This window comes from Phocoena phocoena, chromosome 16, assembly GCF_963924675.1.
Source record: "Phocoena phocoena chromosome 16, mPhoPho1.1, whole genome shotgun sequence".
Taxonomy (NCBI): Eukaryota; Metazoa; Chordata; class Mammalia; order Artiodactyla; family Phocoenidae; genus Phocoena; species Phocoena phocoena.
The window spans coordinates 36,725,431-36,750,535 of record NC_089234.1 but is presented as its reverse complement, the minus strand read 5'-3'; the positions used below and the strand labels follow the sequence as shown (position 1 = coordinate 36,750,535).

At 40.5% G+C, this 25,105-nt stretch overlaps 1 protein-coding gene across 1 annotated transcript; it reads right to left on the bottom strand.

Annotated features, from left to right (window-relative positions):
* Positions 1–2,886: 2,886 nt before the first annotated feature.
* SLC16A12 (solute carrier family 16 member 12) lies at positions 2,887–24,448 on the bottom strand. Its single transcript, XM_065893900.1, is given in 6 exon segments — positions 2,887–3,149; positions 5,708–5,967; positions 8,147–8,726; positions 10,354–10,497; positions 13,073–13,176; positions 24,246–24,448. Coding segments are annotated over 6 exon segments (1,554 nt in total).
* Positions 24,449–25,105: the final 657 nt, after the last annotated feature.

The following is a 25,105-nucleotide window of genomic DNA, read 5'->3' as shown; positions in this document are numbered from 1 at the left end:
GAAGGATTTCATCTGCCCAAGGAAGGGCTTATTTCCAAATGGTTTCTTGAACCCACATGAGAAGATCTGAGCAGGTGCAAAGGGAAGGAGGCAGACTCCAGCATCAGATGGCTTCCTAGTTTTACAGGAATTCACTACAGGCACTAGAGTGCAGTGACTACAGAGTCAGAAGACGTGGGACCTAATGCCTCAGTTTCCATGTCTATTAAACGGTGATAATACAGACTATTATGGGGATTAAATAAGACAATGCATAGGAAGTGCTTAACACGGTAGCTAACACATTGGAAGTTCTCAATAAATGGTTATGCTTTTTGTAAATTATTTGATTGCGTACCACATCTTTATATGCCAGTTACATCTTGGCATAATCCAGACAGAGCCACTCACAATACAATCCAAACCCTTTGTGCGGGGGAAAAATGTTTTTCCAAACATGACTATAAACTCATTTTATTATGCTTTTGAAATAAGAAAATATTATCATAAATAGCCAATCTGTTAGTGAAATCACAATCTGAACAAATGGTACAGTGTATCTATAGAAGTTAGACATTTCGTTTGCTTTTCTACTCAGTCAATTTCAAAGTAGAACTTGCAGTGATATAAAGAAATATTTAAGATGTAAAATCATCCCACCACAATTTTGTTCTTGATTCCACAAAAAAAATACATCATTCCCATGAATGGCTCCATTTTGAAATAAACAGTGTAGACAAATGGAACATAACAGTAAAATTTTGTGTCGATGACAATGGTAACCTCTAAGATCTACATTTTCCTTACTGGTTTCCTAAAAATGCCACTCCAAAAAGAAAAGTATGCATGTATAAAGGCAGAATATCACAAATATTTTATACAAGTTTTTAAAAGCTCTGATCTCTATGCTCATTTTTCATGAGTACTTATAATACTTTAGAGAAATTACATCACAGAACCAGATAAACAAAATTTTACTATGATCATCACTAGGAAAAAATATGTATAAGAATATTTATAACTCTTTATATTTCAAAAAATCTTTAGGCTTGAAGATTCAAGAAATGACATTTAGTGTAAAGTGCTATTCCAAACACATAAAACTTCATTTTGACTTTGACTGTTTACAGATATTTTCCAAATATTGTTTTAAAATTGCAAATGGAATTGCAATTGCAAAGGAATTGGTTTCACAACTAAATTCTCAAACTAAGTATAAAGATAACAGGAAACATTCCTGTTTTCTCTTTGGAAAACACCTATGAGATATTAGTTTTCTGCCATCAAATCAAGTCAGCGTTTCATTCGGAAAGCCATGTATTAATATATAATTATATATATATATATTTATAATCCAGTTATAGGCAAAGACTCTTGCTGAATGTGCTTAGTCAACCCTGGATCTTCCTCATGGCTGTGTTTTTTCTCTCAGCACCCCTGGCAAGGCATTTGTGAGATCTGTTGGGGGACAGTGGATTGAATGGCCTTCAGGGTCAAAATAGTTCCCTGAAGTTCAGATTTTAAATTTCTGAATAATTAAAATCCCCTCTCAATTGTATAACTTGCCCCTGTGTTACAAGTGCAACATGATTTGGGATTCAGGATTATAATTCAGAGGACTTAAAATGGTCGGAGACAGGCTGGGGGATCTGGCCTTTCTCTTCCCTCCCTATGCCCTCCCTCTTCAATCTGAAGACTTTATCCCACACCACAGGCAAGTAGGGTACTTGGGAATGAGCAAACTATAATCCAATGAGTTAAGGTATGTGATTATAAACTGTAAAACCACTAGCCACCACTAGCCTTCTTAACTTTGTCCTCCCTCTCCCCTGACCAAAGCTACAATCTGTGGGAGGGCTGTGATGCTGAGGTTAACCCCTGAAGTCTTCTCATTCAGCCGAAAAGGTCCACTAATGATTATCTATAAAGAGATGAAGAGCAGTGGACATTGGAACAAAAATGAACACAGGGAGAAAGGAATCTCAGCTTCAGAGTATCTCTAGAATAATATTTTTCAGGCAAAACTCCCAAGTCCTGTTTTGGGTAATGAACCTAAATATCTGATCTGAAAAGAAAACTTTCACCAGAGACCTGCTGATTCAAGAATTCAGTTCCTGCCCAGTTGGAATGCTGCCAACATTTTCCCGTTCCTAACAGGAATTGTCTACAGTTTAAATAAATGCTTTATTTCTAAAGGAAAAAAAAAGGGAAGCATTAGTGTTAACATTTCTGGTAAGATTTAGAAATCGCCCATGTGTCTTGGTGTGTTCTACTCAATTTAGAGTAAGTATTATATGTGATAGCAACAGAGATGAGCGTCTGGTTGGAGGTTAAGTGCCTCGTCTTAGGAAAAGAGCTTTCAGTGTGGTGGAAGGTGAGGATGCCAAACCTTCTTCCTACTGGAGTTTCTCATTAGCATTTGAAACAGGTTGTTGAAGAGTACTTTAGGTTCTTCAAAAGGCAATGATTAATACAGGACCCCCTTCTCTGAACAGCATAAAGAAACCTACATGTCAATGTTTCTGTTTACCTTCTAACCGAGGAGGGAAGACGGAGGGGCAGAGAATTTGAAACAAAGCTGCGTCCAGTGTCATCTGCTTTGGTCGTGCCTTGAAATGACCTCTATTTACAGCGAATTATATCAGCTATGTCCTAACATCCTCCATAGTGGGATGCTCACTGCCCAAAAGATGCGAGTTCAATTGTGAGTACAAATCCCAAACGGGGAAACTCTGAGCCAGTCCAGCTTGCTTTGTTATTTGCTATTTTTCCATTACAAACATATTAATAAAACGATAAATTTCCTTAGAAGGCAATACTTCTGCCAAAATAAAATCCTTCAGAAACATGTACAATACAGTGGTCCCACCTCTTTCAGCCCTGAAGATTCAGGCTCAAGGCCATTGATCATGCGGGGTTGGAACCAAGCATTGCTATAGCCACAGACTCCCCATCTTTCTGATCTAATTCTCTTGCTACAGAATAAGCCACCGATCCATTGGTCCATACCTGCAGCTTGGGATCTGATTCTTTGGCAAGGAACTGCAGCTGGGTTTTTCTCGTCTTCTTTACTAGTCTAGCAAAGCCAAGCAACACAGAACTAAATATCATCGAAAACCCACAGAGAAGAAACGCTGCAGTGTAGCTGCCAGTCGTGTCTACGAGCCATCCTGTAACAAGCAACAGAAAAATGATATTGAGTTGAAAATTCAATTATTTACCCATTTTCAAATCTAATAATTTGTCAGCATAATAACAATAGACTGCTAGCAACGCTGCTATTGGACCATCTTACAGTTTGAAATGCAAACTTCAGAAAGCAGAATTCTGTAATCACAGAATTATTTTGTAATATCTTTTTTTCTTTATCTTTAAAGAAAAGATAAATTTTCTTTATCTCTTATTGCAACAAATTAACCACAATATCTATTCCGGCTCTAAATTTTGAGGAGAGCCAGAGTATATGATATGCAAAATATAGGTCACAATAATCAGAGACTCAGTGGGGTAAAATTAGACCTTGGCAGGAAATTATTTTGTGATTAAAAAGGTTTTTAAAATTTTTATTTTATATTGGAGTATGGTTGATTAACAATGTTGTGTTAATTTCAGGTGTACAGCAAAGTGATTCAGTTATACATATACATGTGTCTATTCTTTTTCAAATTCTAAAAAGGTTTTTTAAAATGCCTCCAAACTTATATGCCAAGAAAATCCACCAGAGAAGTATATGATTTCTCCTCTCACCTACTTCAAAACCATTAGTCAAAAAAGGCATGCAAAAATTGTTAGAAGCCCAAAGTTTCCTGCAATCCAAACTACTCTCAAATATTTTAGTTATGTGATTTGCTTGTACATTTTTGTAGCAGAAAACGGAAGAGATTGAGTAGAGAGTTATCTTAAAAGTAATTAAATAAGAGAAGTATTAAATAGGAACTCACACGCTAATCCTCTAGTACCTGGCAATGAGTATAATGTCTGATTTGCCAAATGAAGGCCATGGTTTGAAAAAAGGATCCAGGAATCCCAATTTATGTCCTATGACTTTTTAACAGAGTTACACTGTCCCTAAAGGTTGGAAAATACAAAAAAGTGGCTGTGGAGGGAGGATGTGGGAACATTTTGGGGGGCATTTTCCAAAAATGAAGCACTAAACATGTAGTCCTTTATCATGGAGCTTAAACTGACGAGGAATTTTAGTCAGCAGCTATCAAGCAGTCAGCTTCCCTTGGTTTGATGCTTTAGCAATTGCTGGAGTTTAGAACTAAGCCAAACTTTGTATTCATAATAGCAGCTAAAGCAGAAATCCTGCGTTCTTCAAAAAATTCCCTCCCTTCCTTCTAAGCAAATGTTTGACTCATATCTCTTCTGCCTATCTTCAGAGAACTTCTTCACTCTCGTTTTTGATTTAGGCAGGTAATAATCTGGACCAATTATTCTCAATCTTTAGTGTACAGAAGCATCACAAGAAAACTGGTTGAGAGTGTAGATTCCTGGAACTCACCCCCGAAGGTCCAGATCACAGCGGGAGGGTCAAGGAGTCTGCATTCTAACAAGGGCCCCAGGGGATTCTGATGCAGGTGGTCCCAAGACCTCATTCTGAGAGACACTGGTCTAGACCACACACCCCAGCAAGAAGGCATGGGTTCTGACCTGTTTGCTGCTATACCGACAGCGCCAAACACAGTGCTGGTGTACACAGGCAATAAAGATTTGTTGAATTACTTGTTTAATGTATGCAATGAATATTTGTTGAATTACTTATTTAATTATGTTTTTAATTTTTATATCATTTTTACAGTTTACAAAACATTCTAGATGCTTTATCTTGAATCCCAAATCTGTATATCCAAATCTGGCCTCCCTCAAATTCTCAGATTTCATCCTTAAACAGCATTATTGAGCATTTTATTGGGTATTTCAGATATCTGAATATGTCTAAACATTAAATTTTTAGTATTTTTCTGGCAAAGCTACTCTCTCCAGCTTCCTTATTTCTTTCAACCATGCCATTATCTCCTAAGTTATCTTGGACTTCTTTCCCTCCTTCATCCCCACATGCTAAATTCAGTTGATTTTTTCCCCCAAAATGTCCCCCTTGCCCCAGAGCTCATTCTCATTTCTGCCGCAGCAGCCCTAGTTCAGGCCTTTATCAGATGGCTCTTGAACTATTAGGATGAAATCCTGTTTCTCCCCTAAGTTACCAGATCAATTGCTAGATCACGTTTTCTAAAATATACTCTTTACTATACTACCCCTTCGCACAAAAGCTGTAATACTAGCCATATTCTCTGAAGCGTATAGGGCCCCACTCCTTCGGCTGGCACTCAAGACATTCCACTATGACACCCGCGCTTTATCATTTCAGCCTCACCGCCTACCGCTCCCCCCCTACTGGAATCCTGTTCTCCTGCCAGCCTTCCCTCTGAATGTGCCCAACTTATTTATAAGTCTGAACAGCTGCTTCATTCCATTGCTTCTATCATTAGTGTGGAATGGAATCAAGATCCTAATTTGGGATTTTTTCTTTCCAAGTATGCTAAGGTCCCCCAGTTAGTTGGAAGAAGATTATAAAACAAGGATGTAGGTGAGACCATGGTGTTTTGGTGGCTCTGGCATCCCTTTCTCTTTCACTCTTCCCAACTTACTTCCAATCCTCATGGGTGTGTGTGAGTTCACTGTTTTTACACCAGTATGACAGAGAAGAGGGTTCTCTCTGCAAACTTACCTGCGATGGGTGGGCTCACCAAATACGGCACTGCATGGAGGAAGTACACCACGCCAAGTGCTGATGACAAAGAGGTGGTCCCCACGATTTCTGCAGTCACTACTGGGATCAGAGTCACATAGGCACCATCAAAGTAGCCAAACGTACAAGCGAAAGGCACGAGCAGGGGGAGACTTTGAAGCATTGGGAGGCAGAGGTAGCAGAGCCCATCCATTCCGATGGCAAAGAGGTAGCAAATATACTGGTAATTCTTCAGACACCTGTGGATGTGAAGACCAAGAATGAGTGCAGTATGCACAGGTTCTATCAAAGAGCTCTAGAACCATGCCCAGGTAGCAGTAAGCACTACAATTATTTATAGAGATGGCCTCCGCATTGTGTGTTTTCTACGTTGTCTCCCTGTCTTTCTTTTGGTATATGCAAATGCAAGAATGTATCTTCCCAGGAAGCATGGTATGGTAGAAAATAACCTGTGCTCTAAAATTAGAAAGATAGAAGTTTGAATCCAATTCTACCACCTACTAACTGCCTAACTCTAACTTCAATTCCTTTAGCTATAAAATGGGGAGGCTGTCTATCTCATAGTGTTATTCAAGGATAGTTGTGAAATAACACATAGAGTGTCAGGAGACTAATATTTTCTAGATGCTTTCAGATGTGTCATCCGTTAGTCTCCAGCACATCATATATGCTCAGTAACCCAAGTGGTTATACAAAGAGGAAGCCATAATATGAAGAAACGAAGGTGATTTGCCAGAGATTATGAAGGTCTTGTATTAGGACTAAGTTGTATTTCAAGACTTCCCCAGTGGTACTTCCGTGAACACTTCCCCTTTGTAGATCCAAACCCATCTATGATACAAATTATTTTAAAGACTCTGTATAATATCAGCACCAGCAATTTATGCTTTACAAATGTTTTTCTGCCCACAATCTCATTTAAGCCTCACAAAATGCTATAATGTCCATAGGCAAATATTGAACTGGCCCATTTTACAGATGAAGACCCTTGAGGATCTGAGGGTTAGGTGATTTTCTCTAGGTCACAGGGATAATACGGGGCAGAGCCAGCACAAGAATTTAGGTCTTGTATATCTCAGACTAGAGATCCCTCTCTCAGACTTATACCAGGCTGCTTCTTGTTGAGTTGTTTGATTGTAAAAATGGTTACCCTTTGCTCTCCCACCAACTCCTTAACCATTAAAAATGTGGATTTAATACTAAATATTATATTCACGATACTGGATAATGGCAGTTGGATCCTGATTAGTTCCCAAAGACATAACGTGTGAGAAGCCATAGGATGATAGCTCTTCCAGGTCATGGCTCAAGTGTGAAGAGTCCATCATTTAGGAGAATATGAGTAGTTTGCTCTCTTCAATCCAAACAGATTAGCATTAGCTGAAGAAACTACTCAGTAGATATCTTATAACTTTGGTTTCTAAGCCTAAAATCATAATGAAACTATTTGCTCTTTGCACTGTCAATTATAAATACATGGCTACAGGGCTTCCCTGGTGGCACAGTGGTTGAGAGTCCGCCTGCCGATGCAGGGGACATAGGTTCGTGCCCCGGTCCGGGAAGATCCCACATGCCGTGGAGCAGCTGGGCCCGTGAGCCATGGCCGCTGAGCCTGCGCATCCGGAGCCTGTGCTCCGCAACGGGAGAGGCCACAATAGTGAGAGGCCGGCGTACCGCAAAAAAATAAAAAATAAAAATAAATTAAAAAATCAATCAATAAATAAATAAATACGTGGCTACAGATAATGTGTTATTATTGACCTGATCCTCCTGCCTGGACTGGAATCTGTTCCTCTCTCTATTGCCAGCCACTCTGGGGTGGTTCAAAAGAAACTAAAACCACAATGCCCAGACAGAAGTTGTCTCACCGGAGGACTGTTGTGACTTACAATGGAATTAAATCTGTCACCAGAACTTCGCTTCTGCCATTTATACATACCCAACATCCTAAAAAATCTAGAACAGATGTCAGCAGACTATGGCCAAATCCAGCCCACTACTTGTTTTTTGGACTGTGAACTAAGAATGGTTTTTCCAATTTTGAATGATTGGAAAAAATCAAAACAACAATAAAATTTTGTGAGGGAAAAATTGTATGAGAAATTAAAATTTTAATTTAAAATTAAATAAAGTCTTATTGGAACATGGCCACTCTCTCTTGGTCACATATTGTTTATGGCTGCTTTTGTGTTACAACAGCAGAGTTGGATAGTTGGAATCATAGGACCCACAAAGCTCTCCCTTTACAGAAAAGTTTGCTGACCTCTGACTGGAAGAACCAACAAGGGAGTTGCCTTCAGATATCAAAAACCTGTTAACATTATTCAGACCTAGGTATTCTAGAGGGTAAGGTGATGAGGGGAAACTCAAAGTTTAAAGTCCCTAGTGGGGAACCAATGGCGGTTTCATGGATTTTACCTTCTGTCGGTTAGCCATCCGAACGTGATATTGCCAATAATGTCAATCACCCCAAATATGGACATAAGAAAAGCAGCTTGCTGGTGACTCACTCCAATACTCAAAGCGTAAGGCACCAAGTATACAAAGAGAGGGCTGCAGCCATAAGCCATAAATAGAACAGAGATGGCCAATACAACAAAGTCCGACATCAGTAAAAAACTGTATTCCTGCTGCAAAGAGCCACAGAGGCAGGTCTGCACCCATTCTTTAGTCCAAGTCGAAGAGGGAGACGCCCGCTGAAAGCCTTGTGTCTCGGTTCTACAGACATGGTTCTGCTCTGAAGTTGTTTGGTCATCTTTAAGGGTAATTGGCCGCATCAAGGCACCGCAAACACAGAGATTCAAAACGAAACCCCCAAGGATGAGTAATGCTCCCCTCCAGGAAAACTGTTCAATAAGGAGCTGGACCACAGGAGCCAGGATGAAGATGCCAATGCCACTTCCCGACATGGAGATCCCATAAGCAAGGGCTTTCCGTCTGCTGAAATACTTTCCAACCATGGCAATAGCTGGAGAGTAACAAAGTGCAAATCCAAGACCTGGGGATAAAGAGAACTCTATGAGTGCTGGTGGCACGGCATGAACAGCCACTGAAAGAACATTTCTCAGAATCATACTGTCTGGAATAAAGAGAATCTGACCTTCAAATAAACCCTTTTAAAACTGCTTTCTACACCAAGCTGAAAATGAGTCTCCCCTCACCAGTCATCCACAATTTGCAAAGTATAGCGTATATATGACTTTCTTCTTGGGGAGAAAGGCCTTAAGGGAATATGACTTAAGCAAAATAAAATGAAGAACTTAAAAACTATTATACAAGCTCAATTTGAATTAACTAGAAAATCAGGATAATATTGACCTAAGAAATTTATTCTCCCCACCCCTTCTTTTTTAATAAATTAAAATTAATTTTAATAAATTAAATTATCTGGATAATTTAAGTATTTTTAAATTATCCAGAGAATTACTTCAACTCTTCACTGCCCCTGAAGACACAACTCTGATAATCTGGACCACACTGGAATTTGGGTTTAAACAGTATTTGTGACCCCGTGAAAGCTCCAGAGTAATCTCACATATTAGGAAACATTGTGCCAATTTGATACATGAGCATAGCATGTACACATAGCCACCTGAAAATACCCCTTAAAGTCATCAGAAAGCCTCTTCAAGATTTTCCAATTCTATTCCTTTTAAGTCAAGAAAATTTGAAGGGCTTTAAACCTGGAATTTAAATGTCAGGGAAGGAAAAGGAGGACTACCTTCAGCTCCTGTTCCCACCTGCAGAGCAGAGTGAGCAATGATCCCAGTTTGCCTGGACTGAGGGCTTTCCCAGATGTGAGGCTTTCAGCACCAAGACCAGGATAGTTCCCGGTAAACTGGGATGATGGGGAACCCTAGCAGTCAGGCCCTTTGGATGACAGGGCACAGATACCATTTTTAGCTGACAGAGCTAGATTTATAACCTTACTATGAGATTATATCCTTTATTGGCCTGATCATACTACCCCTGTGGCCCAGACAAGCGTTAGTGTTACCCTCCCCTCTGAGTGATGGGGCAGAAAACTGCTACTCTAGTCCCACCAGCCAAGCCCACCTTGATCCTATGCAGTCCCTGTAAGTGTGATTTATGGAATGCACATCAGTTGCTTCTCTTTCTATGGGTTTCATTCTCTAAAGATACTTCCATAACATCGAAAGAAAATGTGCAATGTAAGGATATTCACAAGGGGCTTTCTTTTTAAAATGGTAAAACCCCATTTATTGGACAATGGTACTCACTATAGAGTAGGGGCAACTCAGGTCAACCACAGACAGTATTTCAATGTCTCGGCAAAGATGTTGGGAGAATGATCATTGCCAATCATTGACATTGTGGCTAATGTCACATTGCTTCTGAGTGGAGAATCTCAGTCATACACGGCTGCCCAAGGGAAAGCCATCGGTCACTGTTGTCAAGTGGCTGAATTAAAGTGGTGATACATTTTCACTACAGTACGACAGTCCATTGGATTTCTAGCCCTTTTGGTTAACTGCTAGGTAGGCAGACATTAAGATAAATGATGCATCTTACAAAATGAATATTTTATGAATTACTGATCTGTTGGTGGCCTTGACAACCCCTGGGTAGGGTGGGGTGAGAAGGGTGGTACAAAGTGCCCTTACCTGTAAGAACTCCCAGAGTGAGGTAGAGATGCTTCAGACTGGTGGCAAATGAGCCCAGGATGAGACCAGTAGATGCGAGCAAGCCACCCAGCATGATTCCCACTTGACAGGAAAAATGGTTACTGACAACACTCCCAAGTGGAGCTTCAAAAACAATAATAAACAGGTTCAACACAAAGGCCTTGAGGGCACTGTGGAAAGGCTGTGGGTGCTGCACTGGCAGAGCAGAGAACGATCCATCTTCAAAGCCTCAAGCCCGCCCCACTCATTCTACAGATTTGGAAACCAAGGAGAGAGGAAGTGACTTGTCCATGGTCCCACAGAGAATAAGTAGCAGAGCTGGAATTAGGATCACATCTCCTGACTGGCATTTGACGGCTCATTCCACATCTCCATTCTATGACAGCCATAATCCCAGGATTATGTGGTGTTTTTTAAACAGTGAATCAGCTCCTTTAAACTCCATGTCACTTGCACAGCGATGTGCCTTGTATGTCTCATATAGTATTGATCATACACAATTAACAATAATTATGACAGGTAAATGGTAGAGAAGGAAAGTGGGCAACACGGCATGGCCAGCAGTGTTATGCAGGAAAAGTCCAGGCAGAGAGATCATAGACAAATTTCACAATCTGGCACTGTCTCCGGGCTTTTGGAAACGCTGTGGATGAGAAATCAAAGCCCAGAAAATCTAGGAAATGAGATGATGACATTTTGGTTGGCCTCACTCTATTTGTGGTTTAACAATGTGTCAGAATTGTGCCAACTTCCAGGCTTATAGAATAATAATTAAAGCTGGAAGAGGCCAAACAGAAATTGAAGCTTAGGGGAATATGACATACCCAAGATCACCAAGAACTATACAGTTCAGGGAACCTTACACCGAGCGCAGGGTTATTTCACCCTGTTATTCTGGCTCCTTGGGTCTCTCAGACTGATGGCAGAGATGATGGGTGAGGAATGTATGTGAATTTCTTTCTGAAGAATAATTCATGCTGACACCAGTACTCCTAGTAACAAGATCAGAAGAGCCAATTCTCTAGGTATCTGTGGAGTATAATTTTTATATCGATCAGGTTAAAATTGGGTGTGACACAAATGTACATGATACAATCAGTCATCAGCTTAATATCCCATCTAGTTAGAATAGTAGCTGGCTGCATATATAACCTCTGGAGAATAGGAATGAGCAAATCTCCTGAAAATATATCTAAATCTTCAGACTGGTGCTGCTATGGCTATTGGAAAGTGACAAAATGTATACTAAACTCAATGAAGAATGTTCACTTCTCTGTTCATCATAGGACGGATATGACCCCAATGGGCGTCCCAGATGTGATTCTGCAGAATTTAAATATTCTGCATCTAACATGACCCCGCTCTTAGCTCAGTGCCTCACATGGTCCTTGTGACCACTGTGGTCACTGAAGGTCATTTATTCCTCTTTGAGGGATTATAAATATTCTCCAAAAGATAACAGTGAGAGAAATGAATCACCTGTATCCTCCATGAAAGATAAACATGGCCGTCTTGGCATGCTCACACAAAGGCTGTGCCTAGTCATCTGACCCTGAAAACCAAGTGATCATCTTACTGGTTAAAAGAAAAAAGACAGGCTAGAAATAAAACCTGAAAATATGATTTCTTGATCCCTTATGACCTTCCTGCGTTATCAGTAGCGTCAGCTTAGCCATCTCATGAAACCTAGAATTGCACTCAAATTCCTCCCAACCAAGGAAATACATTTCAGCACAAATCCTGATTATGTACATTTTTCTAAAAATAAATATGAATCAGTACCTAGAATGGAATAGATGACATTATTTATGATACCAAATAATATAGTATTTCTCTTTTGCCATTAAGACATGGCCTGAAGAGATAACAGTTTTCTAAAATACTCAGGAGTCATCTAAATGAAAGGATTAAATGGGTCTAGTCTGCAAATAGATCATTTTGATTTGACCCAATTGCAGAAAATGTCTATGGCACTCATCTAATAACTTTGGTTGGAAAGTTTTAAAAAGAAAAATCTCAAGGTTAGTTTTTCCTTAGATCGATGAGAGATTCCATGAATCTTGAGAACACTCTGTACACCGTACGTAGCACCTGTGTGGCTCCTGATGAAAACTACAGCCGTAGTGAATGTGCTTATCTCATGATTGCACCATTCTATCCTTCTACAATACTTCCCTAAGAATGAAGATTGATGCATGAAAAACGAGCCAAATTTTGAACTCTCTGGGAAGGGACGAGAATGAAAACGAGACTTGAGACGTGATGCACACATTGTTGGCACTCATTTAAGGAGATCACATTGAAATGGCTCGTGGTACTTTCCAATCGCTGTTTATGTGACTGGAGAATGAGGGGACCACAGCATTCAGAAGAAAGCAAGCATATACTGTACGGTTAACTGCGTCCAAAATCAGGACAAGTACTGTGATTGCCCAGTTCCCTATCTCTATAGGTATGTGTCCAATTGACTGTATTCACTACCTGGTCCATCTGACATCAGCCAAGAATGTTAACTGCAAAAGCACATCTGGGGGGGTTTGGCCAAATGCAGGATCATACTTTTCTTTTTATATGGTTTTAGCCTATTTTTAATCATAGCCCTTCTACTCAGGAAAACTGGTCATCAAAGGCAGTGGAAGGTCACTGTCATGTATAGTTCAAGGGTAGCCAGTAATTATCTATCCCAGGAGATACTCACCACAGAGCATGGTCACACAGTCTACAATGGAATGGATCCAGGCTGTCTGTGCATAATCCTGAGAGAAGTATGTCTGGAAGTCCACAAAAAAAATTGAAATACATCTGAAAAAATAAAGTGCAAACATTTTATACCAAAAAAAAAAAAAAAAAGAATGAACATGTATTCGATTGAGAGTTTCAAGTTTTGGTTCAATCATCTGTTCCAGTCTCCAGGGGTTTTAACTGATTTTGAATGGTACCTTGCTGGCCTGTAATAAGTGGGAAATCAGAAGCTGACCATCGAGATGTTCTAAGGGATAAGAACAAGTGTTTAGGACTTCCCTGGTGGCGCAGTGGTTAAGAATCCACCTGCCAATGCACGGGACACGGGTTCAATCCCTGGTCCAGGAAGATCCCACACGCTGAGGAGCACCTAAGCGTGTGAGCCACAACTACTGAGGCTGTGCTCTAGAGCCCTTGAGCCACAACTACTGAGCCCGTGTGCCACAACTACTGAATCTCACACGCCTAGAGCCCGTGCTCTGCAACAAGAGAAGCCACCGCAGTGAGAAGCCCACGCACTGCAACCAAGAGTAGCCCCTGCTCGCCGCAACTAGAGAAAGCCCGTGCACAGCAACGAAGACCCAATGCAGCCAAAAATAAATAAATAAATAAATAAATTAATTAAAGAAAAAAAGAAACAAGTGTTCACCCACTAGAGTGGCTGCTGAAACCAAGTGGATGTGAAGATCACTGCTGTAGGGAAGGTCTTGTGGAAAAGATGACAGGTCAGACACATGGATTGTTACTCATCATACTGTTTCACTAACATCTGAAACTTCTAAGAGGTTGTTATACAAGTTAAGACTTGACAATAAAGTATTATACATCACCCAGCAATTTCACTTCTAGGTTTTAAGCAAAGTTAATAAACAGATGGTGATGATAATAATAATAGATACACATAAAAGGATATACTCCAGAGAACTATTTATAATAGCCAAATATTGTAAACAGCATATATGTCCGTCAGTAAGGGACTGGTTAAGTAACTTATTGCACATCAATAAAATGAAATATTATTAGGTGTTAAAAATAATTTGCTTTGTATTTATTGATCTGGAAATAAATTCACAGTATAATGTTAAGTAAAAAAGTTACAAAATAGCTCATATAGTAAGGGCTTATTTTTATAAAAATGTACTTCATGTAACTAGAAAAAGCCTGAAAGCATATTAACCAAAATGTATCCGGTCATTATATGTGCATGGTGAGGTTATAAATGATTTTTTGTCTTTATTCTGCATTTTGAATTATTTTACAGCGAACCTGATTTCTTACACAATCAGAAATTTATCTGTGTGTGTGTATATACATACGTATGGGGGTGTAGAGACAGAGACAGAAACAGAGACAGAGACAGAGAAATTTTTATGCTGAAAAATAGCTAATTACTTAGGAAAAACAAGACATAAGTGATCCAGAAGCAACAGTTTGGAATGAACCGCACACAGATAATTCAGGAAGGAAGCTTTTAGAGCTCCGTGATAGCAGGGAAAGAAATCAGGCCTTGCAGCTTGGAGATGAGATAGGAGGATATCTGTCTCCTTGGATAGGACCACATTCCAACTCATTATGCTTCAGCAGCCCCTAATAACCTGTTATTTTACTCTCTCTTTCCTCTCCAGTTGCTGCTGGATGTAAAAGTGAGTGATGGAAAAGTTACAGAAGGGGGAAGAGAATCAGGGTGAATCAGGACTGCTGTGTTATGATGGTCCAGCTTCATGGGCATACAACCTATACAGTCGCACAGAATCTGGCACTCAGAAGCATTAAACTTGGTTCAACTCAGCTACCACTGTCTTAAAATTCCTAATAATTTTATCTTTGAATTTGCATTTTGGAAGTGAAGTCCAATGGGACAACGAAGCATGCATGTGGGCAGAGAGCTACGGATTCTTCAGTCTGCAATTCTGTGCTTTTCCATTTGCACATAGTCTTAGAGATGCCCCAGGACACAGAATTCCAGTAGACTCTTGTGTGGGAGTCCAGTAAGACTCAGACTGAGTACCAGGTAGGTGTGTTACACCTACAACTGAGTGAGCATGTGCACAGGGGAGTGAGAGAGAAAGACCATGCTTTCCTTTCAAACCAAAACTTGCTTCAAATGCAGAAGGCGGCAATGGTGTTTTAAGAAAGACAAAGGGCCGAGGATTCCTATCAGATCCTTTCTTACTCATGTTGCTTCTCTGGATTACCTGATCGCTTATGCTGAAAATGATGACACAGAAGGAAAGTAAAAGGTAGGGCTACCGGTAATATAAAGATGAACGGCAGATTTGTGCTACTAATGTAACATTTCCATTTTCTTTACTCAGAACAACACTAAATAGTAAATTTAAAACACCGTGAAAAACCGAGACCGCTGAAAAAAGGAAAAGCTTCCCATTTTAGTACGTTTACCAGCCCTTTTTTTCCTGCCTTTTGAACAAGGGGTCCTGCATTTTCATCTTGCACCAGGCCCTGTAATTACGTTGCCAGTCCTGGTGATAGGAAAGAGAAAAGGGATGGTATAGGGCAGTGATCCCCAACCTTCTCGGCACCAGGGACCAGGGAGCGGTTTCGTGAAGACAATTTTTCCACGAAGGGGGGCGGGGTGGGGTGAGGTGGGGGATGGCTCAGGAGGCAATGCGGCGATGGGGATTTGCGGATGAAGCTCCGCTCACTCTCGCCCTGCTCACCTCGTGCTGTGCGGCCCTGTTCCTAACCGGCCGCGGGCTCCTATCTGTCCGCAGCCCGGGGGTTGGAGACCCCTGGTATAGGGTGCTAAATCCTAAGTCCCAGAAGGTACTGGGATGGAGTTTGATGTGCAGAGTACAGAGAGGGATCAACACTTGTGGGCAGGATTAGGTAGAGTGAGCTGGGCAAACAGATATAGGCCTGACAGGCCTCAGCAAATCCCCAGGGAAATGGGCGGGCCTTTACCCACCTCCCTCCGTCAATCATTGGATATGGGCACCGCTGGAGGGGCGAGCTGTCGGGAGAGGCAGCTCTGCGCAGGTGAGGGGGACCCTGCGGACACTGACAGCTGATGTTCACCCTGCAGCTGAGGCCCTCCAGATGCCACACCTCCGTATTCACCAGAGTGCCGTTCTTGTCCTCCACACTGAGCACTGTATGGGATGACATCTATCAAAGGGACATCAAAAGTTGTCCTTCCCCTTCCACTGATTTAAGAAACCAGACAACGTACTATAGTAGATCCGATGCTAGGTTAATAATTATATCAGAGTTTGGAGTACTGAAACATAGTCACAACGAAAATGCAGAGAATGATAACATAAACTACCCGGCTGAGTATATAAATTTAAATTTAATTAAAATATCGCAGCACTTTTCCTAAAGCATGAGCTAACTGCAACAGCCTTATACTAGTTTTAATTCGGTACAACAATAACAGGAAACTCTACGATGTTTCTTCACATCCTAAATATTGCTAGACTAGACTATAAATAATAGACTATAAAAAGTCTATTATTTTCTCCTAACCACTAGGCCTTCGGTTTAAGTGAACAATGATTTCTTGGATATAGCCTCAGTATCAAAATAGTTAAGTTATCCTTAGCCCAGGGTTTCTCAATCGAAGCACTGTTGCCATTTCGGACCTGATAATTCTTTGTCCTCGGGGCTGTCCTGTGCGTTGCAGGATGTTTAGCAGCATCACTGGCCCCTGCTCAGAATGTCTCCAGACACTGCCAAAGGTCCCCCCGGAGAGCAAAGTCAGCCTGTTTAGGACCACTGATCTAATCAACTATCAAATTCTGCTATTCTACCTTATAAATATCTTTCAAATGCTGCCACGGAGCTCCATTGCCTTTATATCATTCATGACAACACTTCTCTCCTGGACTGCCGCCAAAACCCTCCTAACTGATTTTCCTGAATTCACACTTGGCTACGTTCAGTATATTCTACACTCCATGGTCCAAGTGTCCTCCTCACTAGAACACAAATCAGATCCTGATGCTTCAAACTTTTTTTTTTTTTTTTGCGGTACGCGGGCCTCTCACTGTTGCGGCCTCTCCCGTTGCGGAGCGCAGGCTCCGGACGCACAGGCTCAGCGGCCATGGCTCACGGGCCCAGCCGCTCTGCGGCATGTGGGATCTTCCCGGACCGGGGCACGAACCCGTGTCCCCTGCATCGGCAGGCGGACTCTCAACCACTGCGCCACCAGGGAAGCCCGCTTCAAACTTTTTAACATGACTTATGAGACGCTGCATAAGTTGGTCCTTCTTAGCATCTCTCCTTTCTTCCCATCTGGTGCATTCCTCACTTCAGAGAGACTGAACTTCTTTCTACAACTTTTGACATACCACACATGCTTTTTCACACCTCTGAGCATCTTTTTTTCTAGGATGATCTCCCATCCGCCCTCATTCTTTTAGTCTTAAGATAATAGTCAACTCCTCCAGGAAGGCTTCCTTGACTACCTGAGTCTGGGCTTGATACCTTTCTTAAGTATTTCCACTACACGCTGGACCCTCACCACACTGTGTGGCGATGTTCTTTGCATTTGTTTGTATTCTCCACTAGACTCTTGCTCTGTGACAGCAAAGACCATGTCTGTCTTATCTTGCATTGAATCCCAAATATCCAGTACCATAGCTTCCATGTATGGGATGCTCATTAAATAAACATTGTTCAAGGTTCAAGGTATGAAAGGAAGAAAATTAGGAGGGAAGGCAGGCTGAGAGTTGCTAGAGAAGTCACTGGAAGATAAAGAAGTGAAATGGTTGAGTAGCAACTTCAAGAACGTGAATGAGAAAGGAAGAGGAAGAACAGATGGCAGCTATGTAGGAGCACATGGCTAGATACGGTACAGTAGAGGTGTGAAGAATCTGAGCTTATAAGCTGAGAGAAAGAATTAGTAAAAGAGAGATGCAGAAGTTGGAAATGTGGAAGAACATAGGACAACTAAGAGGAAAGCACCCCAAACGACAATAAGATATTTTGGTGTTGTAAATCATAATCTCTTCTCTCCACTAAATTGTTTTGAGGGGTTTAATATTTGTGGGACTATGTTTATTTCTTGTGACTTTTTTACCTTGTTCTGTTGTTTTGGTTTCTGTTTGACGGGTTTTTTACAACTGATTTGACTAGTCATATCAAACTGTAGGTATGTAAAATTCAGAAGTAACACCTGAGATTCTTGCCCAAACATGTGAGTAGGATTGTCAGAGGTAAAATTTAATAACCACATACATATGTTTCTTTTTTTAATATATAAATTTATTTATTTTTTATTTTTGGCTGTGCTGGGTCTTCGTTGCTGCGTGTATGCTTTCTCTAGTCGCGGTGAGCAGGGGCTATTCTTTGTTGCGGTGCGTGGGCTTCTCATTGCAGTGGCTTCTCTTGTTGTGGAGCACGGGCTCTAGGCACACGGGCTTCAGTAGTTGTGGCATGTGGGCTCAGTAGTTGTGGCTCATGGGCTCTAGAGCAAAGGCTCACTAGTTGTGGTGCATGGGCTTAGTTGCTCCACGGTATGTGGGATCATCCCAGACCAGGGATCGAACCCGTATCCCTTGCACTGGCAGGCGGATTCTTAACCACTGTGCCACCAGGGAAGTCCTGAAATATGATTCTTAACATAGATAATGTGTTTGGTAACAAGATGTCTTGAAGCAAAAATATGTAAGCCATGTACATTAACGAACAGAGGGAGAAATAAATAAGAATGACTACTTTAATAGCCTGCACAATTTTAAGCTTATATAAATTTTATGTGTAAGGAAGCATCATCAGTTACAAGGTAAGAGGGAAATATGATTTTTAAATGCCCTGGATTATAAATGGTAGCATTGTCTGTAAAGCAAAAACCAGCAAGCAATATAAACGTCCATCAATAAAAATGTTTTAAATAAATTATGGAAACATCCATATGGTGAAATTTTAAGCACCTACCTTTCAGTGAGGTAGAGCCCTATGTGCTGATATGGAAATATTTCCAAAAGATATTAAACAACAAAAAAAAGTTCAAAACAGTGTGTATAATATGATCCCATTGGTGTAAATGAAAAGAACATGCTTTATATGTGGACATAAGGTTTTTTAAAAAATTTCTGGACAGATCTCAAGAAACTATTTATGAGATTAATTTTAGGCAGTGAAACAGGGATTCAGGAAGGGAGGAGAAAAAGGCTTTATCTTATACGTTTCTGTATTGTTTGAATTTTTACCTTCCAGATGTATGGTTTAACTTTTAAGCATATTATTGAAACCAAAGAGAAGGGAACACTCGCAAATTCATTTTATGAGACTAGCATTATCCTAATACCAAAACCAGAAAAGGACACTACTAGAAAAGAAAACTACAGGCCAATATTCCAGATGAGTATAGATGCAAAAATTCTCAATAAAATACTAGCAAACTGAGTTGGCAGCATATTAAGAGGATCATTCACCAGGTTCAAGTGGAATTTATTCCTGGGAGGCAAGGATGGTTCAACATACACAAATCAATCAATGTGACACATCATATTAATAGAATGAAAGAAATGAATTGTATGATCATCTCAATAGACACAGAAAAAACATTTGATAAAATTCAAAATCCATTTATGATAAAAACTTAACAAATTGGGCATGGAAGGAACATATCTCAGCATAATAAAGCCATAAGTCACAAGCCCACAGCTAATATCATGCTCAATGGTAAAAGGCTGAAAGCTTTTCTTCTAAAATGAGGAAAAAGACAAGGGTGGCCACTCCCATCACTCCTATCCAACACAGTCCTAGAAGTCCTTGCCTTGGCAATCAGGCAAAAAAAAAATTAATAAAAGGTATTAGCATTGGAAAGGAAGAAGTAAAATTGTCTCTATGTGCAGATGATATGATTTTATATATAGAAAATCCTAAAGACACAACCAAAAGTCTCTTAAATCTAATCAATGAACTCAGTAAGTTGCCGGATATAAAATTAACATACAAAAATCAGTAGTGTTTGTATACACTAACAATAAAATTTCCAAAAAAGAAATAAAGAAATTGATCCCATTTACAATAGCATCAAATACAGTAAGTTTAACTAAGGGCATGAAAGATCTCTATGCTGAAAACTACAAGACATCAGTGAAAGAAACTGAAGAAGACACAAATAAATGGAAAGATATCCCATGTTTGGGATATCTTTTGGGACTGGAAGAATTAACATTATTAAAATGTCAACACTATCAAAAGCCATCTATATATTCAATGCAATTCCTATCAAGAATCCAGTGGCATTTTTTACAGACGTAGATAAAACACTGTTAAAATTTATATGGAACCACAAATGATCCTAAATAGCCAAAGAAATCCTAAGAAAGAGGTATCACACTTCCTGATTTCTAACTATAATATAAAGCTGTAGTCATCAAAACAGTTTGGTACTGGCATAAAAACAGACAAATAAACCAGTGGAACAGAACTGAGAACCCAGAAATAAACCTAAGCATCAACTAACGTTTGAAAAGGGAGCCAAGAATATTCAATGGAGAAAAGACAGTCTCTTCAGTAAATAGTGCTGAGATAATTGGATATTCACATGTAAAAGAATAAAACTAGACCCATATTTTAGACCACTCACAAAAATTACCTTGAAATGGATTTAAGGATTAAATATAAGACCCGAAGCTATGAAACTACCAGAAGAAAACATAGGAATAAAGTTCCTCAACATGGGTCTTGGTAATGATTTTTTGGATACGTCACCTAAAACACAAGCAACAAAATAAAAAATGAACAAGCAGGACTACATCAAACTAAAAAGCTTCTGCACAGCAAAATAAACCATCAACAAAGTGAAAAGAATGGGAAAAAATATTTGCAAACCACGTATCTGATAAAGGGTTAATATCCAAAACATACAAAGAATGCACACAACTCAACAGTAAAAAAACAAATAACCCAATTTTAAAAATGAGCAAAGGACCGAAATAGACATTTCTTCAAAGAAGATATACTAAAGACCAACAGGTACATGAAAAGATGCTCAACATCACTAGTTGTTAGGGAAATGCAAGTTAAAACCACAATGAGCTATTACTTCACACGTGTTAAAATAGTCATCATCAAAAAGATAAGAGATAACAAATGCTGGTATGGATGCAGAGAAAAGGGAACCCTTGTGCACTGTTGATGGGATTGTAAATTGGTACAGCCACCATAGAAAACAGTAGGGATAAAAATAGAACTACCATGTGATCCAGAAATTCCACTGTTGGGAATAGATCCAAAGACAATGAAAGCACTAACTAGAAAAGATATCTGCACCCCCATGCTCATAGCAGCATGATTTTTAATAGCCAAGACATGGATGGATGAATGGATAAAGAAGGTGTGGTATGTATATACAATGGAATATTATTCAGCCAGAAAAAAACGAGGAAATCCTACCATTTGCAACAATATGAACGGACTTTGAAGGCATTCTGCTAAGTGAAATAAGTTAGAGAGAGAAAGACAAATACTGTATAATCTTAAATATATGTGGAATCTAAAGCAACAACCAAGCGCATATAAAAAGAGATCAGACTTATGGTTACCAAGGCGGGGGGTGGGGAGGGGAAGGGAATTGGAGGGAGGTGGTCAAAAAATACAAACTTCCAGTTATAAGATAAATAAGTACTAGGGATGTCATGAACAATATGATGACTACAGCTAACACTGTTGTATGATATATAGGAAAGTTGTTAAGAGAATAAATCCTAGGAGTTCTCATTGTGAAGAGAAAAGTTTTTATCTTTTTTCTTTTCTTTCCTTTTTATTGTAGTTATATGAGAAGACGGATGTTAGCCGAACCTATAGTATATGTAAATCAAATCATCATGCTTACAAACTATTATATATAAAATAGATAGACAACAAGGTCCTAATGTATAGCACATGGAACTAAATTCAATATTCTGTAATAAACCATAATGGAAAAGCATATATCTATTCAGTTACACACACACACACACACACACACACACACACACACACATATAAAAAAACTGAATCACTTTGCTGTACACCAGAAACGAACACAACACTGTAAGTCAACTATACTTCAATTCAAAAAATCATGCTGTATGCCTTAAAATTATATGGCGATGAATGTCAGGTAGTTCTCCATAAAACTGGAAAAAGAATTAACTGCCCAATAGGCACTGATCCTCTGAATTGACAAATCACCGTGCAGGCTGCTTTCCTCGTCTCTGTCTCCAGTTCTCTTGGTTGCTTCCTGGTGTGTCACCCTTTTCTCCTCTGAGCCTATTGTGCTCAGGTATCCTCCTCTCAGCCTCTCCCAGGAACCTCTGAAAACAGGCCTTTGCTGCCAGCCACAATCCTCTTTTCTGGTTCCCAGCCGCCCTTCTTTTTTTTTTTTTTTTTTTTTTTTGGCTTATAAACAGAAATTTATTTCTCATAGCTGTGGAGTCTGGAAAGTCCAAGATCAAGGCCCCAGCAGACTGGGTGTCTGGTGAAGGCCTGCTTCCTGGTTCATAGACAGCTGTCTTCTCGCTGTGTCCTCACATGGTGAAAGGGATGAGGGAGCTCTCTGGGGTCTCTCTTTTTTTTTCTTTTTTTTTGCGGTACGCGGGCCTCTCACTGTTGTGGCGTCTCCCGTTGCAGAGCACAGGCTCCGGATGCGCAGCCTCAGCGGTCATGGCTCACGGGCCCAGCTGCTCTGCGGCATATGGGATCCTCCCGGATCGGGGCACGAACCCACGTCCCCTGCATCGGCAGGCAGACTCCCAACCACTGCGCCACCAGGGAAGCCCTGGGGTCTCTCTTATAAGGGCACTAATCTCACTTATGAGTGCTGTGATTGGGGGTTAGGATCAACATCTTAGCATTCAGCCTACAGCCCAGGCTTAGCACAGTAATCAGCCGCCCTTCTTAAAGAAGCACTAAGCTCACTTCCAGAACTTTCCTCTCATGGGAATGATGAAAGCTTCCACATGTAAGAACCAAGATGAAAGAGATGCCTTTTAACTCTATGACCTTCTCACTCCCAGAACACAAGATCCATAATCCAGACGGGAGAAAAATCAGACTCAACCATCATATTATTTTAAACAAATCTACGGTTTATTTTGACACATAATCAACGAATCCTTATTGTAGCAAAAACAAACATCCTGCTTCTTTCCTGCATTATCTATTTGTTATGGGGGGTACATCGATGCTTTTATTTATTTTTATTTTTTATTTTTGCGGTACTCGGGCCTCTCAACTGTTGTGGCCTCTCCCGTTGCGGAGCACAGGTTCCAGATGCGCAGGCTCAGCGGCCATGGCTCACGGGCCCAGCCGCTCCGCGGCATGTGGGATCTTCCCGGACCGGGGCACGAACCCGTGTCCCCTGCATCGGCTGGCAGACTCTTAACCACTGCGCCACCATGGAAGCCCGATGCTTTTATTGATGATGCTATCAAGTGAAGATAATGTAGTGCAAATCAGTTTCTTTGGCTGCCAAGGGAGTGTTGCTAGAGAAGAGCAACAGAGTTCAATTTGAATGAAGGCACCTCTAGAGGAGAGAGCTAGCACATGCAGATTTCAAGTGTGGCTTTATTCCAAATGTAAATGAGATGAACGCATCTCAGTGTACGCACGTTTAACTTTAGTCAAGGCTATGCCCTTGGGTAAAAGGAAAAGAGGAAACATGACCAAATGAGATGAGAGAATCCCTGTATTTATGCTCTTTCTCTCCTTCAACCTAGAAATCAGCCTCCACTACCACAGCCAAGTGCAAAATGAAGCAAAAGAATTTAAACTCTAGGCTTTAAGCTTCCAACGGCTCAGAATTCTGGTGAGCTGAGATGTTTTCAAGGACTATTTTGAGCTTATATATTTGTCCTTTGTGGGATGAGCTGCTTATGAAAATAAATGTCTGGCATAGCCATAATATTTAGCTGAAAAATGTCCTAACACTCCAGGTTTATGTGTCAGAGATTATAAGAGACCACTACCCAGGACTTTTAAATGTCAGAAAATCACATTCCTTGCAAAGAAAAAGATATCCAAGCAGTCAAAGGAAATACACACACACGCACAAAACATATATTTACACATATATTTTCACAATGACAGGTTCAGAACTAGAATGAAGCCGACTTAGAAAAAAAGACAAGCCAGGTCATCTGATAATAAATCGAGAAGAAAGTCCCACCTACCTGGTTACTGCCCGGGTGCAGATGGTAACAAGGAAACAGCCAGCCACAATCATCCAACCCCATCCTCCATCCGGTGGGGAGGTAGACCGAGATCTATTTACTTTTGCCATGGCTTCAGTTCTTTTTTCTTCTTTTCCAAGTTACTCCAACAGCCCAGTTATGATCTTGGAAGGGTCTGCTGTCCAGTGATTTCCTGTTGGCATTCAAGACTGGTATAGAGTGCTACCTGGAACATGGGTTACTGGCCATCTAAAACCAAAAATCAGGACATAGTTGTATTTTATTGCCATATCCAAGATAGCTTTTCACTTGGTGAAAATGATTATTACTTTCCTGTTAAATATGATTATTCGTTAACTGTGAATACTGGCCTAGTGCAAAGACCATTAGTTATCCTTGGAACCTCTCCCCCTTCTTCTTTTTTTAATAACAGATCTTCTCAACTTTTAGCCAAATCCATGACGACAGTTTGGATACCATACCTTGAAGGTAGATGTGGCAACATGGTTTCGTCTAGACTAAAGGGATATGAGCAAAATAATACATGCCACTTTGGATTCCTCAGCTCAAAGGCAAAGGCACTTTCTTAAGACTTCCGCCACCTCCTTTCCCATAGACTGGAATGTGGATGTGGGGATGAGACAGTTCCAACCACACAGGCCAGACATCACCCTAAGGGCTGGCAGAGCTACAGGACAGAATGAGCCTGGGTTCTCAAACGACTCTGTGGGGAAGAGGTGCCTCTCCAGCTCCCGACTTCACACACCCCTCACTGTTACACCAAAGGTAAATAAGCCTCAGCTTTATTTGAGGCTCTCCATTCTGGAGTCTTTCTGTTACAACAGCTTAGGCTATGTCTT